The sequence below is a fragment of the Bos javanicus genome, chromosome 6 (genome assembly GCF_032452875.1).
Source record: "Bos javanicus breed banteng chromosome 6, ARS-OSU_banteng_1.0, whole genome shotgun sequence".
Taxonomy (NCBI): domain Eukaryota; kingdom Metazoa; phylum Chordata; class Mammalia; order Artiodactyla; family Bovidae; genus Bos; species Bos javanicus.
Genome location: NC_083873.1, coordinates 72016149 through 72033296, shown reverse-complemented (window position 1 = coordinate 72033296; position 17148 = coordinate 72016149). Strand labels below are relative to the sequence as shown.

The following is a 17148-nucleotide window of genomic DNA, read 5'->3' as shown; positions in this document are numbered from 1 at the left end:
CCTGCTTTTTCTATGAAAACCAAAATCTTTTACAGAACCCAATTTACTTTGTATGGAGGTTCCGTCTTCAACTTCGTGATCAGGGTATAGTGATCAGGGGAGCAGGGTAGGCCCCTGATCTTTCGTTAGGATAATAATCTCTACTTCTTCACCCACAAGTGACTATGGCACAACGTCTGTGTTTTTGATTTGAGGATTATTCTATGGACTTGAGTGTGCTAGCTCCGGCATAGGTTAGCCCATTGATGGCTATGGTTGCGTCTGGGTGCATTTTATTCTGCTTTCGCCCCTTATACAGTAGCAGTTTCTTTTGTTCTGTGTGACAGTTATTTTGTGATGAAATCTTTTTTTTTTTAAGTCTTTTTTTTTTTAAGCTTTTGGTTGTGTTGGATCTTCCTTTCTGTGTGCAGGCTTTCCCTAGTTGTGGTGAGCAGGACTGTTGTTTGTTGCAGTGCGTGAGCTTCTCATTGTTAGTGGCTTCTCTTCTTCAGGAGCAGACTCTAGGATGCTCAGGCTTCAGTAGTTGCAGCTCAGGGGCTCAATAGTTGTGATTTGAGGGCTTTAGAGAACAGCCTCAGCAGTTGTGGCGCATGGACTTGAGTTGCCTGCAACACGTGGAATATTCCCAGGTCAGGGATCCAAGTCCATGTCGCCTGCATTGACAGGCAGAGTCTCATCCACTATACCACCAGCGAAGTCCTGTGATGAAATCTTTTATTAAGTTCACTTTATATTTTTTATTTAGAAAGTAATTTGTAAGAACTGCCTTATGATCCAGCAATCCCACTGCTGGGCATACACTCTGAGGAAACCAGAATTGAAAGAGACACGTGTACCCCAGTGTTCATCGCAGCACTGTTTATAATAGCCAGGACATGGAAGCAACCTAGATGTCCATCAGCAGATGAATGGATAAGAAAGCTGTGGAACATATACACAATGGAGTATTACTCAGCCATTAAAAAGAATACATTTGAATCAGTTCTAATGAGGTGGATGAAACTGGAGCCTATTATACAGAGTGAAGTAAGCCAGAAAGAAAAACACCAATACAGTATAGTAACGCATATATATGGAATTTAGAAAGATGGTAACAATAACCCTGTGTACGAGACAGCAAAAGAGACACTGATGTATAGAACAGTCTTATGGACTCTGTGGGAGAGGGAGAGGGTGGGAAGATTTGGGAGAATGGCATTGAAACATGTATAATATTATGTATGAAATGAGTCACCAGTCCAGGTTCGATGCACGATACTGGATGCTTGGGGCTGGTGCACTGGGATGACCCAGAGGGATGGTATGGGGAGGGAGGAGGGAGGAGGGTTCAGGATGGGGAACACATGAATACCTGGGGCGGATTCATTTCAATATTTGGCAAAACTAATACAATATTGTAAAGTTTAAAAATAAAATAAAATTAAAAAAATAATAATTTGTATATATTCTCACCTTTGGATTTCTAAATAGTTAGAAGAGGCAAAGGTTCTTACTCCTTTTTTTTTTCTTCTCTGAATAAGCCAGAGAAAGATTAAAGTAATTTTGTCCAAGTCAGGAAGAAAATTGAGATTATATACCATGTATCATGAATATACCCACTTTTTTATTTTGCTGCTACTATGGATTTGTGAACATTACCTTAGACTTATGCCTCTTCTTCCTGTGAGTTTTAAAATATTGGCTGACAGGGTAATCTATAGTAGCTTTGAAGTAAGCAAATAGTGTATATCTACAGTGTAGACACACAACTCATAGCTCTTTGTTTAAAGCTTTAGTTCAACTTATTGCACATAAACTTTTCTTTTCAGCTTACTTACCTCCTTTTTCCTACATCAGGAGACTAGAGTAAGATACAGTTTTTAATAAGATACACTGGAAACTCAGTGCAGTTTTATCTTAGAAATCATTGTCTCTGAACATATTAATAATAACTTTTGGATGAGGTTTGAAATGAATTTATATTCTGCATAGTGGTGATTTATGTAATAAGGGCACTGGTGTTTCTTATGTTTGATTTTACCACTGGGACAGAGGTCTAATCTGAGGGTGCTACTTTTCAGAGAAAGCTATTATTTTCTCTATGTATATTTACCATTCAGTAGCCTACATCTCTCACATTTTATTAAGAATTTCATAAAGCTTTAATCTACAGAATTGTTGAAATGAGATGAATGAATTGTTTTTGCCTTTATCACCCTTCAGGTTTGGCAATTCTCTACCAATGAACCAATCTTTTCATCCCCATGTACCTCAGCATCAGAGCAAGAAATATTTTTTGGTTCTCATGACTGCTTTATCTACTGTTGTAGTATGAAAGGTCACCTCCAGTGGAAATTTGAAACTACTTCAAGAGTGTATTCAACGCCTTTTGTTTTCCGTAACCACAACCATAACAGTGAAATGTTACTGGCAGCGGCATCTACTGATGGGAAACTGTGGATCTTGGAATCTAAGAGTGGACAGTTGCAAAGTGTGTATGAACTTCCTGGAGAAGTTTTCTCTTCTCCTGTGGTCTGGGAATCAATGCTTATTATTGGATGTAGAAATAATTATGTTTATTGTCTGGATGTATTGGGTGACAAAGGTAATGAAGTGCAGTCCTTAGAATATACATGAGATATTTGAAAATATTTTATATTACTGAGCTTGTGGATAGTCATATTAAAGATTATATTTTGTTTAAGAAACTTGTCTATTACACTTTATTGGAAAACAACCATACTTTACTTCCTTATAGGAGCAACAGATGCTTTTACAAGGAATTATAGAATGAAACACATCCTAATGCCTGTTATAATTATTAATTAAAGGAATATCGATGTTCTTCTAATTTCTATAGATGTCCTACTTTGGTTTTTTTTATAAAAGACCTCTGGGAAAAAAGATCAAAATATACTTGGTGGGTTAAAAACTTAGTCTGTGATGTAATTAACATCAACACCATTCACTCATTTTTACTGAGAATCATAACGAAATGTTGTCAAAGATAGGATCTATTTATCAAATTAGTTTCCTTAATTTAACATTTTTAAATGAACAAAGTACCAATGTAGAATAATATATATATATATACTCTGTATTGTTTCAAGTTGATATACCTTCTTTTCTCAATTTTTGATACATGAACATTGACTAATATTTTTTACACCTATATTTTTCAGTTTATTAGATTTTACTGCTCATGGGAAATAGATGGGGAAATAGAGGAAACAGTGTCAGACTTTATTTTGGGGGCTCCAGAATCACTGCAGATGGTGACTGCAGCCATGAAATTAAAAGACGCTTACTCCTTGGAAGGAAAGTTATGACCAACCTAGATAGCATATTCAAAAGCAGAGACATTACTTTGCCAACAAAGGTTCGTCTAGTCAAGGCTATGGTTTTTCCTGTGGTCATGTATGGATGTGAGAGTTGGACTGTGAAGAAAGCTGAGTGCCGAAGAATTGATGCTTTTGAACTGTGGTGTTGGAGAAGACTCTTGTGAGTCCCTTGGACTGCAAGGAGATCCAACCAGTCCATCCTAAAGGAGATCAGCCCTGGGTGTTGTTTGGAAGGAATGATGCTAAAGCTGAAACTCCAGTACTTTGGCCACCTCACGCGAAAAGTTGACTCATTGGAAAAGACTCTGATGCTGGGAGGGATTGGGGGCAGGAGGAGAAGGGGACGACAGAGGATGAGATGGCTGGATGGCATCACCGACTTGATGGATGTGAGTTTGAGTGAACTCCGGGAGTTGGTGATGGACAGGGAGGCCTGGCGTGCTGTGATTCATGGGGTCGCAAAGAGTCGGACACGACTGAGTAACTGAACTGAACTGAACTGAAGTTGCCCCCAGTAAACTGTACCTTCTCTGGAAGCCATGCCCTCTGTGCTTCCCCCTTCTCTTATGCCTGGGCTAGGCCTGTGATTTGCTGTAACCTAGAGAATGCAGTGATGGTGATATTATGCCACTTTCTGAGCCTAAATTTTAAGAAGTTGTGGTAGCTTCTGCTTTTATAGCCATGGGAGCCCTGAGCAGCCACATCAGTCTGGCTGTCTACTGGAGAAGACATGTAACGAGGGAGCCATGAGCTAAGACTACACTGAGAAGAACCAAGGAAGCCAGTGAACAGTGACAGTCAATGATATGGCCCCCAGCATTCCAGCCAACTCCAGCGATACACTGTGTTGCTGACCTTTCCCCTAATTCTGCAGACAACTGTAGTATCATTTGATTTGTTCATTCATTCACCAGTAGAATCTCAAATATCAAACATGCCAGAGTTCTTGGTGGCAAGCAATAGAAGGTAAATTTGGGCTATTTTAAATAGAAAGTATTTTTATTGAAGTATAATTGATATACAATATTATGTATTTTTTATTGAAGTATAATTGATGTACAATATTATATAAGTATTATATAGAAATTCACAGTTTTTAAATGTTATGTGCCTTTAAAACATTGGCTGTATTCCCTGTGTTAGACAATATATCCTTGTAGCTTATTTATTCTATACACAATAGTTTGTACCTCTTAATCCCTTACCACTCTTTTGCCCTTCCTCCCTTCCCTCTCCCCGCTGGTAACCACTAGTTTGTTCTCTATATTTGTGAGTCTGATTCTTTTATGTTAGACTTACTAGCTTGTTCTATTTTTTTAGATTCCATGTAAAAGTGATATCATACAAAATATTTATCTTTCTCTGACTCATTTCATTTAGCATAATGACCCTCCAAATCTATCCATGTTTTGCAAATGGCAGAATTTTGTTCTTTTTATGGCTGAGTAGTATTCCATTGTCGGAGAAGGCAATGGCACCCCACTCCAGTACTCTTGCCTGGAAAATCCCATGGATGTAGGAGCCTGGTGGGCTACAGTCCATGGGATCGATAAGAGTCAGGCACAACTGAGCGACTTCACTTTCACTTTTCACTTTCATGCATTGGAGAAGGAAATGGCAACCCACTCCAGTGTTCTTGCTTGGAGAATCCCAGGGATGGGAGAGCCTGGTGGGCTGCCGTCTATGGGGTCACACAGGGTTGAATAGGACTGAAGCGACTTAGCAGCAGCAGCAGCAGCAGCAGTATTCCGTTGTATACATACACCATATCCTCTTAATCTGTTCATCTGTTGATGGACACTTAAATTGCTTCCATATCTTGGCAATTATAAATAATACTGCTATGAACAGTGGGATGCATATATTTTTTTGAACTATTGTTTTTGTTGTTTTTGTTTTTCAGATAATATATATCGAAGAGTGGTGGAATTGTTGAGTCATATGGTAGTTCTATTTTTAGCTTTTTTGAGATACTTGCATACTGTTTTCCACAGTGGCTACACCAATTTAGGTTTCTCCTCAACAGGGGATTCCCCTTTTCTCCACTTCCTCACCATCATTTGTTGTTTGTGTTCTTTTTGATGATAACCATCTGACCTGTCTGTCATGATATCTCATTGGAGTTGGTACTTCCCTGGTGATTAGTGATGCTGAGGATCTTTTCATGAGCCTGTTGATCATCTGCATTTCCTTTCTGGGAAAAATATCTGTTCAGGTCTTCTGCCCAGTTTTTAATCAGGTTTTTTTCTTTTGATGTTGGGTTGTATGAGTTATTTATATATGTTGGATATGACCACAAGTTGGTCATATCATTTGCAAATATTTTGTCCTATTCAGTAGGTTGTCTTTTCATTTTGTTGATGGTTTCCTTTGCTGTACATAAGTTTTAAAGCTTAATTAGTTCCCATTTGTTTATTTTTGCTTTTTATTTCCTTTGTTTTAGGAGACAGATTCAAAACAATATTGCTACAATATGTGTCAGACTGTTCTGCCTATGTTTTTCTCTAAGAGTTTTATGGTTTCCAGTCTTATATTTATGTCTTTAATCCATCTTGAATTAATTTGTGTATATAGGTTCTAATTTCATTCTTTCACATGTAGCTGTCTTGTTTTTGCAACACCAATTATTGAAGAGATTTTTCCCCTCCATTTAATATTCTTGCCTCCTTTGTCATAGATTAATTGACTGTAAATGTGTGGGTTTATTTCTGGGCTCTCTATTCTGTTCTGTTCTGTTGATGTTTTTTGCCAGTGCCATGCTGTTTTGTTATTGTAGCTTTGTAGTATAGTTTGAAGTCAGGGAGCTTGATTTGTCTAGATCTGTTCTTCTTTCTCGGGATATTTTAACTGCTTAGGGTCTTTTGTATTTCCATACAAATTTTAAAACTATCTGTGAAAAATGCCCTTGGTATTTTGATAGAGACTGCATTGAATCTGTAGGTTTCCTTGGTATTAATTCTTCCAGTCTCTGAATGTGGTATATTTTCCCATCTTTTGTGTTGTCTTTAGTTTCTTTCATCAGTGCCTTATGGTTTTCCCAATACAGGTATTTTACCACTAAGGAGGTTTATACCTAGGTATTTTAATCATTTTAATGCAGTGGTAAATGGGATTATATACTTAATTCCTCTTTCTGATTACTCATTTTTAGTATATAGAGATGGAACCAATTTATGTATGTTAATTTGTATCCTACAACTTTACTAAATTCATTGATGAGCTCTAGTAGTATTCTGATGGTGTCTAGGATATTTTGTGTGTAGTATGTCATCTGCAAACAGTGACAGTTTTACTTCTTCCTTTCCAGTTTGTTGTTGTTCAGTTGCTCAGTTGTGTCGAACTCTGTGACCTCATGGACTGCAGCATGCCAGGCTTCCCTGTCCTTCACTGTCTCCCAGAGTTTGCTCAAATTCATGTCCATTGAAGTGGTGATACCATCCAACCATCTTACTTCTCTTGTCCAATTGCTGTGACTAGGACATCCAATACTGTGTTGATTAAAAGTACCTTGAGTGGGCATCCTTGTCTTGTTCTTGATCTTAGAGGAAACACTTTCAGCTTTTCGCCTTTGAGTATGATGTTGCTGCTGCTGCTAAGTCACTTCAGTCATGTCCGACTCTGTGCGACCCCCATAGACGGCAGCCCACCAGGCTCCGCTGTCCCTGGGATTCTCCAGGCAAGAACACTGGAGCAGGTTGCCATTTCCTTCTCCAATGCATAAAAGTGAAAGTGAAGTCACTCAGTCGTATCTGACTCCTAGCGACCCCATGGACTGCAGCCTACCAGGCTCCTCTGTCCACGGGATTTTCCAGGCAAGAGTACTGGAGTGGGTTGCCATTGCCTTCTCCAAGCTGTGTGTTTATCATATATGGCCTTTATTATGTTGAGGTATGTTCCCTTTATACACACCTTCTGGGGAGTTTATATCATAAATGGATATTGAATATTGTCAGAAGCTTTTCTGCATCTCTTGTGATCATACAGTTATTATTCTTCAGTTTGTTAATGTAGTGTTATACTGATCGATTTGCAGATACCAAAAAGTCCTTGCATCTTTGGGGTAATCCCTCTTAGTCATGTTTTATGACCCATTTAATGTATTGTTGGATTCAGTTTACTAGTATTTTGTTGAGGAATTTCTGCATCTATCTTTATTAGCGATATTGGCCTATAATTTTCTTTTTCTTTTTTTCTGTAGTATCTTTGGTTTTAGTATCGCAGTGATGCTACCTTCCTAGAATGAGTTCAGATGCATTCCTTCTTCTGCAATTTTTTGGGAATAGTTTGAGAAAGATAGGTGTTAATTCATCTCTAAATATTTTGTTGAATTTACTTGTGAAGCCATCTAATCCTGGACTTCTATTGGGAGTTATTAAATTGCTGGTTTAGTTTCATTACTGGTAACTTATCTATTCATATTTTCTGTTTCTTCCTGGTTCAGTCTTGGCAGATTGTACATTTCTAGGAATTTGTCCCTTTCTTCTGAGTTGTCCATTTTATTAGCATATAGTTTTCCGTAGGAATCTCTTCTGATGTTTCATATTTCTGTGGTGATGTTTGTAACTTCTCCTTTTTCATTTCTGATTTTGTTGGTTTGTGCTCTCTTTTCTTGATGAGTTCAAACTAAAGGTATATCAATTTTTAACATCTTTTCAAAGAAGTATTTTTTAGTTTCATTGATAATTTTATTGTTTTTAAAGTTTATTTATGCTCTAGTCTTTTTGATACGTTTCCTTATACTAACTTTGGGTTTTGTTTGCTTTTTCTAGTTTAGCTGTAACATTAGGTGGTTTGAGATTTTTCTCATTTCCTGAGGTCTTGTATCACCATAAACTTCCCTCTTAGAGCTGCTTTTGGTGTGTCCCATAGATTTTGGATCATTGTTTTTCATTTTCATTTGTCTCTGGGTATTCTTTTTTAATTTCTTCTTTGACTTCTTCGGTAATCCCTTGTTTTTTTTTTTTTTTTTTTTAGTAGCGTATTGTTTAGCCTCCTTCATGTAGTGTCCTTTGTCTCCTCCAACAATCTCTATTTTAACATCTATTTTATCAGGTATAAGTATTGCTACTCTGGCTTTCTTATTATCTCTATTTGCATTCAATACCTTTTGCATCCCTTCACTTTATGTTTATATTTAAAGACACTTATGTATGTCTTTAAATCTGAGTCTCCTATAGGCAGGATTCCTTTTTTTTTTTTTTTTTTGCCTTCAGCCACCTGATGTCTTTTGGAGCATTTAATCCATTTACATTTGAAGTGTTTATTGCTATGCATGTTCTTATTGCCATTTTGTTAATTGTTTTGGGGTAGTTTTTGTAGTTGTTGTTCTGTCTTTTGTTATTTGATGACTATCTTTAATGTTTGGATTCCTTTTCTTCTGTGTATCTATTATAGATGTTTGGCTTGTAATTCCCATGAGGTATTTATATAGCAATCTGTATTTATACAAGATTGTTTTAAGTTCTTGACCTCTTAATTTCAAATGCATTTTAAGAATCCTGTATTTTTACTTTCCTCCCCTCATAATTACTGTTTTTGATATCTTTTTTTGTTGTTCAGTTTCTAAGTTGTGTACAACTCTCTGCCACCCCATGAACTGCAGGATACCAGGCTTCCCTGTTCTTCACCATCTCCCAGTGCTTGTTCACACTCATGTCCATTGAGTCACTGATGCCATCCAACCATCTCATCCTCTTAAGCCCCCATCTCCTCTTGCCCTCAGTCTGTCCCAGCATCAGGGTCTTTTCCAGTGAGTCAGATCTTCGCATTAGGTGGCCAAAGTATTAAAGCTTCAGCTTCAGCACTAGTCCTCCCAATGAATATTCAGGGTTGATTTCCTTTAGGATTGACTAGTTTGATCTCCTTGCTGTCCAAGGGGCTCTCAAGAGTCTTCTCCAGCACCACAGTATGAAAGCATCAATTCCTCAGCACTCAGCCTTCTTTATGGTCCAACTCTTAGTCCATACGTCCATATTCTTGTTTTTTTAACCTCCCTACTAGCTTTGTGCATGGGTGATTTCCTACCTTTACTGAATGTTTGCTTTTACCAATGAGCTTTTTCATTTTGTAATTTTCATTTTTCTAGTTGTGGCCTTTTTTACTAAGAGAAAAATCCTTTAATATTTCTTGTAAAGCTGGTTTGGTAGTGCTGAACTCTTTTAGCTCTTGCTTGTCTGAAAAGATTTTAATCTTTCCGTAAAATCTGAATGAGAGCCTTGCCGGGTAGGGTATTGGTTGTAGGCTTTCCTTTCATCACTTTAAATATGTTGCCCTTCTGGCCTACATAGTTTCTGATGAAAAGTCAACTGATAGCCCTTTATGAGTTCCTTTCTATGTTATTTGTTGTTTTTCCTTTGCTGGTTTTAATATTCTCTAATTTTTAACATTTAATTACAGTATTTTAGTGTGTTCTTCTTTGGGTTAATCCTATATGGGACTCTGCACTTCCTGGACTTGGATGTCTGTTTCCTTTCCCACGTTAGGGAAGTTTTCAACTATTATGGCTCAAATATGTTCTCAGCCCCTTTCTCTCTCTCTTCTCCCCTGTAATGTGAACATCAATGCATTTGATGTTGCCCCAGAGGTCTCTTATACAGTCCTCATTTCTTTTTCTTTTTTCCTCTTCAGCAACAGTGATTTCCACTACTGTATCTTCCAGGTCACTGATCCATTTATCTGTACCATTTAGTCTATGTTGATTCTTTTTAGTGTATTTTTAATTGCAGTTATTCTTCATCTTTAGTGTGAGTGATAGTCGCTCGGTCATGTCTGACTCTACGGCCCCAGGACTGTAGCCTGCCAGGCTCCTCTGTCCGTGGAATTCTCCAGGCAAGAATATTGGAGAAGGTTGCCATTTCCTTCTCCATTATATTTTCCAACTCTTTGCTAAAAACCTTTTAACTTTCACTCTGTGTACCCATTTTTTCCCCCAGATTCTCTAATCATCTTTATGATCATTACCCTGAACTCTTTCTTAGGTATTTGCCTTTCTCCACTTCACTAATTTCTTCTTGTGGGGTTTTATCTTGTTCGTTCATCATGCAGTTCGTTCATCATGCAGTTGGGTACAGGATCTCAGATATCCCAAAGCTTTGGGTTACACTTGGGTTGAGTCAGGTTAGTTGCAGGTGCAGAGGCTACCCAGGGCCCATAGCTCACCCCAGGACAGGCTAGTGCCTGGGCTGCTGGTGTGAAGTCTCCTCAGGCTACACTGGATCACTGCTGTGCTGCTAGTTGGGTACAGGGTCTCAGGCTTTTAGTCTAGTGGGCAGGGCAAGGACCCAGGCCCATGTCATCCCAGGACATGGCCTGGGCTGCTGGTGGAACTTCAGGCTACAGGATTGTGGCTATCTTGGATCTGCTGCTGCCCTGGGTGAGGCCGGTCCAGAGGTTGGAGCTGGCTCCCTGAACAGTAGAGCCAGGCAGGGCTACATCTTGGGGCTAAAAACTAAAGGGAAGATTCCACAAAGGCCCTTGCCAATACCAGTGCGTATGTGGTAGAAGAAACTCCCAAGGATGGCTGGTGCCAGTGTCTGCGTCCCCAGGGTGAGCTGCAGCTGCCTCCTGCCTCTGAAAGACTCCACAATCAGCAGGAAGGTCTGACCTAGGCTTCTGTCAAATTATCTCTTATGCCCTGAGTCCCAGAGCATGTGAGATTTTATATGTGCCCTTTAAAATGAATTCTCTATTTCCCCTGGCTCTCTGGGAGTCCTGAAAGTAAACCTCACTGACTTTCAAAGCTAAATACTCTGGGGGCTTATCTTCCTGGTGCAGGACCCCTGGTCTGGGGAGCCCAATTTTGAGGCTCAGACCTTGTAGTCCTTTGGGAGAACCTTTCTGATATAATTATTCTCCCATTTGTGGGTCTTCTTTCCAAAGATATAGGACTTGACCATATCTTGAATATTACCATTTATCCATTTTGTTGTGGCTCATTATGCTTAAGTTGTGTAAGATCTTTTGGTAGGTTCCGGTTGTTATCATCAAATGTTCTGGAAATAGTTGTGATTTTGGTGTGCCTGTGAAAGGAGATAAGCTCAGGGTCTTTCAAGATGACTGACTGCCATCATGGTCAGTCTCCTCCAGAGTGAATTTTTAAAAGAATATTAAGTCTCTTGCAGAATTATAGAGGGCTGGAGCTATACAGCCAGGAATAAGGAATGCCTAAAATCATCATATCATTTTGGGCAGAAGACAGCTGCTGTCCTTGAAACTAAATGCTTACTTTATGGCTGACCCCACTAACACCAGACACTGTTCCCTATCACTACCAGACTTCCTCACAGTTCCCCCATCTTTTGGTCAGTTGCTCCCAATCCACAGTCCCTTCCAATTTGAGATGACACATGTTGTCATGCCCACCAGAGTACAGGAAAGCACCTAACAGGCATTTCAACTATAGTAGGAGGGGAGTGCTGCCCTCTACTAAGACCCACAAGATGGAGACGTCCCCAAACTTAGAAAGGGCATTGAGGGCATGGTCAGCCCAAAAGAACAACATAACTTCTGCCAGGTTTTAGATCCATGCTGCTTCACCTTTAATGTATTCACCACCTGGAGCTGTTGCTAAATGCCTAGTCCAGTTGAGAGGAAAGGGCTTGGTTGAGCCACACTGGGACCTAAGGCAAAAGGGAAAATAAGTAATACTGACCCCATATTTATTTAAAATTTTGATACTCGTTCATCATAGAATTTCCATTAGTCTTTAAAAAAAATATTGCATTAAAATAGCACTTCTCTCGATTACTTTTTTAGCACCCAAGGCAAGTGCCTTGCTCACATTACTCCATTTGCCCTCATCTGGCCCTGTGAGTCAGTAGGTCTGGTCTGGGGCCCTAAGCTGTGTTTCTCACATGCTCTCAGCTTGTGCCCATGCTGCTGTTCCATGGCCCATACTTTGAGTAAAGAGGTTGTAAGATCATTTTGTCTGAGACACTGCTGCTGCTGCTGCTGCTAAGTCACTTCAGTCGTGTCCGGCTCTGTGCGACCCCATAGATGGCAGCCCACCAGGCTCCGCCGTCCTTGGGATTCTCCAGGTAAGAACACTGGAGTGGGTTGCTATTTCCTTCTCCAATGCATGAAAGTGAAAAGTGAAAGTGAAGTCGCTCAGTCGTGTCTGACTCTTAGTGACCCCATGGATTGCAGCCTACCAGGCTCCTCCATCCATGGGATTTGCCAGGCAAGAGTACTGGAGTAGGTTGTCATTGCCTTCTCTGTGTAAGTGTGGTGAGTGGCACTTTATACACCTGGTCTAATTTAACCCTCCAAAGAATCCTGTGAGGTTAAGATAAAGGTCTATTCATTTCAACATCAAACATTACCATGTGGTCACACAGGTATAACACCTTTATGTCATGAAGGGCAAAAACTCATTCCTAGAACATACACTGTGACTAGCAACCACCTCCCCTGCAAAAGCGGCCATCTCCTCAGAGGCTTGGGCTGTTGGGAAGTAGTTCAACTTGGTGTTTTTCTCACAAGTGCAAGCCTGTTAGCATTTTGCCAAACACACATATCAGTGTGTGTTTCAACCTCTGTGAAGTCAATGCAGAACGTATGGAATGAAGATAAGTACATTTTTGGTGTCTGAGACACAGACCAATTCAAATTTAGGATTCAGATAAACATTTTATTTGTCTCCTACTCATTATTTTTCTCCCAAAATATCTAATTAAAAAATAATAAGGTACCCTATAAAATGCCTTGAAATTTATCTTTCTTAAAAGTAAATATGAAGTCTCTGTAGATGGTCACTGAAATCGGTAAAAACTTCAACTTGAAAAGGAAATTCCATCAGTGCCAAAGATCTTGTGGGTATTTTTTATTGAAAGGTCTTTTTCCTTCAATAATGGACATTTTACATTAAAACTTTATACAACCAAAATCTCAAAATAATATTAAAATCACACTAAGGTATTTTCATTGTTAAGTCTACTACATTTTATTGTTGATAAAAATATTGCAAGACACTTGTAATTCTAATGTTTCTGCTTTAAAATAAGCAATTAAAACTAAATGTCACAAGAAGAGACAATACATACTACAATTTGCTAATAACTGGCTAAAATGATAATTTAATAGTAACATGTATAAGAAACAATTGCACTTGAAAAAAAAGTAAACAAAAAACCTCTAGTTTTGTATATTTAAGTCTTATGAACAGAGGTTAATCATCTATAACCTTGCCAGAAGTGTATATTTGTTAAAAAAAAAAAAAAGCTTGTGTATTTAACTAGCAATCATTCATTTCTTTTAAAAGTCTTGAATTCTTATATGCTTTACAGAATTTCCCCCATAGTTTGTTGATCAGAAAAGACTGCAACACAACTAAAGAAAAATAACACTTCATTGGTATTTAGTGCAAATTTGGAGTAATTTTTACATGAAGTATTAAACATGTAGCCTTTAGAAGTTGCTGGAAGTGCTATGACTGTCTTTTCTTCAGTATACTCTTAAAGATTTTGATGGAAAATTTTTAACTGAGGTATTTCTCCTCCTTTGCATGGGCTCAGTGGTAAGCCAGTACAGACTTGACTTATCTACCATTCTTTGTTAATGACCTGATCTCTTCGCCTGTTCTCTGCCATTACTGTGATTGTTATTCAAAGCTGACAGCATGAAAGAAAAAGTCAATGCAGAAGAATTAAAGTAGCACTATAATTCTAGGGCTCTAAGTGGAAAGATTCTTACTAAAAAAGTGTTATATTTGTGAGGAAATCATCAAAAGTAACAAATGCCTACATATTTGATTTAGAAATGAACAGTGTGGAAAACGTGCAGTGGAATATTAATTGCATCTCATAGCCATTAAAAAAATTAACGTCCCATTGATTCTGTTGAAGGTCCACTATATATGTTAACTCCAACTTGCAAAAGTACAACTATCCATTTCACCACACATTCCAGGTACTACCATGAGGCTGCCAGGTACTACCATGAGGCTGAGCCATTGTTTCCAGAAAGAAGATGCCTTGTATATGGTAAATATTTTTGCACTCATCCTTTCTTTAAGGTACATAATAGAATAACAGCACATTGTCATTGCATAAATAAGGAAAATGATACTAATAAAATACTAATAAAATGTGTTTTTGTAGGAGAGAAAAAATGGGTGTAATTCCTTCCCCTGCTGCACTAAGCAAAGGATTTGTATTTAGATTTTGAAGTCAGAATTGAAGAAAAAGGGACTATGTCAACATCATGAAATGTAAGTTAAGTCATGCTACATAAATGTAGCAACGTGTGGGTTTGCTCTGTGTTTCATGTAAAGCAAATTTAGGGAAATAAAAGTGAATATATGTGGCTTTTAAATTGCCAAGCCCCCCCACACCTTTTAAAAAATCTCATGTATATAATAACAAGGCCACTTAAAACTCTTGAGATGTTTTAATGCTATTGAACATTTGACTCTAAATATGAATTAGTTGGCTATGGTAAAGAAAGAAATTCCCCACAGGAAGTCCTTAGTACAAAAGGCTTCAAATCTTGTCTTAACTGTTAACTTTCCCTAGTGACTTCAAAGATTTTCAGAGACATGTAATGTCAGTAGGCTCTTGCACTCCATAATAAATGGCTGGTTTGGAGGCTGTTTTATTAGTCTTCTTGTCTCACTTTTGCTGCTTTGGGTGAAGTGAGCCTCCCCTTCAGAGTTTTAAAAAGTAGGTAGCACTAGAAGCAGTGTATCCTACGCTTCTCACCCTTTGTGATGAAGAGTTTTACCAGAATATACACAATCTGGCCTCATCCTTACAGGATCTCTGAGTAGGTCTGGGATAAAGCCTGAACTTGTTAAGAATAACTACACTAAATGGGGATTCTCAGAGACACAGAATTTGTAGTTTTTTTTTTTTTTAATCATTTATTATTTAAACATTTAAATTAAAATGTTCCCTAGGAGACAGCTGGGCCAAATGGTTTAACATGTCCCTAAGGAGAGTTCTGGTATAAAAGGGCCTGTAGCTCAATAGCACACTACAAGAGTGAATGGTCTCGCTGTGTTACAGTTCCCGGTCGGGGCAAAATCATGAGAAGCAGAGACGGGCACAGAGTTGGAAACCAGACTTTTAACTTGCCGTTCCCAGTGGCTGCATTCAGGAGAATAGGCATTCTTGTCCTTTCACTAAGACTTTAGAAAAGGGTAGAAATCCCCAAGCACATGGTAAATAAATGGTTCAGAGGAAAGAAATTGGAGTAAAGAATCAAGAAAACCATTAATACTACAAAGGTTGGCAAAAGGACATGTTCTGAATGGTGTGTGGGGGTGTGTGTGTGGAAGGGCCATGGCAGGCTCTTGTGAGGTCTTAGTCGAGAGATTTTACTTCCTGTGGTCCCTCGGACGGAATTTTCTCTTCAAAACTAGGAGGAGCTCAAGGCACCAGGACCTAGGGTTGTGCAAATACACTCTTTACAAGGAACACCACCAGTTCAGTTTCTAAACATTATTTTAGAGCCTATAAAACATGCTTCTTTTCCCTAGTTTGGTTTTCTTTACCTCATATAAAAAATAAATAAATAAAAAGGGCAAGAGAAGAGCCAATGACTGCAATAAGAATGGATAAGAGTCACTCTTTACTTAATAATCTGCGGACAGTCGCTCCAGGCCTTGGCTTTCCTTTTGGCCAAAGCCAGCCAGGCTGGCTCTGTTGACACGGGGGCAGCATCTGGGTTGGAGAACCTCTTTGTGACTTCTTTCACCAGTGGCGCTGGGGGAGCTGAATCAGAGATCTCCACTGGATTTTGAAGGAAAAGGAGAAAGGAATATAAGTCAGAGCCACATTTTTTTTATTTATCACAAGTATGAGATTAAGAAAGCAAAACCCACTGAAGCACTGAGCATCTCTGGCAAGAAGAAATTTGGGAAAGAAACCTATGTGATCCTAACGGCTGCATACAGAATTACAGTGATCACAGTGCAGTCAATCTTAATTTCATAGAATTTCTAGAAACCCAGTTTTTTCTGTGCTCAGAAGCTATGCCTGCACAATAATAGTAATAATAGGTAAATTCTGTGATTCTAAGTCATGCAACCAGTCAACTTGATGAAGAAAAAGATTAAACCAGTAGTTTGAAGTTTGAACTTGTTAGCTGGTAAGTTTAAAAGCTACTTCCTCCACCAAGCATGCCCTGGGTCCCTCCTCCCTCCAAGACCTGTGGATCCTTCCTGCTGTTATGACTCAGACTTGTCTAACAAATTCTTTTGTCTCCTATCACTATTTATCAGACCTCAGAGGCTTTGTATGGTGAGGGCTCCCATCTTATTTTTGGGTCATATGTAGTGCCTATGGCAATGGCCTTACAGGTATGCAGAACTCTGGAAATACTGATTAAAAAGACAAAACTTCAGAAGAAGGCTTGCTTTATTAAGGTGGAGCCAACTCTGAATTGCATTTACCCTTTGGTGTCTCTAAGAAATCAGGCAGACAAAGGTTGATCTCGTTGTTGACTTTGGAGAATTCTGAAAGAATTCTCTCTTGACCCTTATCAATATGATGTTTAGAATCCTTAATTCCTGGGTATAAGATCAAATGAAGTAAGTCCCTTGGAAGTTCTTGAGAAAATGTTCCAAAGTAGTTTTCAAATGTAAAGTTTTTTTCCTCCACACCAAATAGTAAATATAGCTTTCCTCATGAGACCTCTTTACATTTCCAGACATCAGCTAGCAGGTATTTCTTAAGGCATAAAAAAATCTTGGGTCTAGAGGGTGGGTGTCCTCTGAGGAACAGATAGGGCTGCCTACTGGGGAAAACAGGGACCCTAAGAGCCCGCGAGAGGAAGCTCTTTCAAACTCTCCATCCTCCAAGTGACTTGCAATAAGGAAACAGCCATAAAC

The 17148-nt window shown here is 38.8% G+C and overlaps 2 protein-coding genes across 13 annotated transcripts in view; one reads left to right on the top strand and one right to left on the bottom strand.

The window, feature by feature from the left end:
• Positions 1-2834, top strand: part of AASDH (aminoadipate-semialdehyde dehydrogenase) — a 29681-nt gene extending 26847 nt beyond the window's left edge. For all 6 annotated transcript variants that reach the window (XM_061420238.1, XM_061420237.1, XM_061420239.1 and 3 more), the window contains one exon: positions 2203-2834. In XM_061420238.1, the coding sequence (XP_061276222.1) occupies positions 2203-2616 (414 nt within the window). In that variant the 3' untranslated portion in view covers positions 2617-2834. The remainder of the gene's footprint in view (positions 1-2202) is intronic.
• A 10291-nt stretch (positions 2835-13125) lies between these two features.
• Positions 13126-17148, bottom strand: part of CRACD (capping protein inhibiting regulator of actin dynamics) — a 276923-nt gene continuing 272900 nt past the window's right edge. For all 7 annotated transcript variants that reach the window (XM_061420229.1, XM_061420234.1, XM_061420230.1 and 4 more), the window contains one exon: positions 13126-16048. In XM_061420229.1, the coding sequence (XP_061276213.1) occupies positions 15888-16048 (161 nt within the window). In that variant the 3' untranslated portion in view covers positions 13126-15887. The remainder of the gene's footprint in view (positions 16049-17148) is intronic.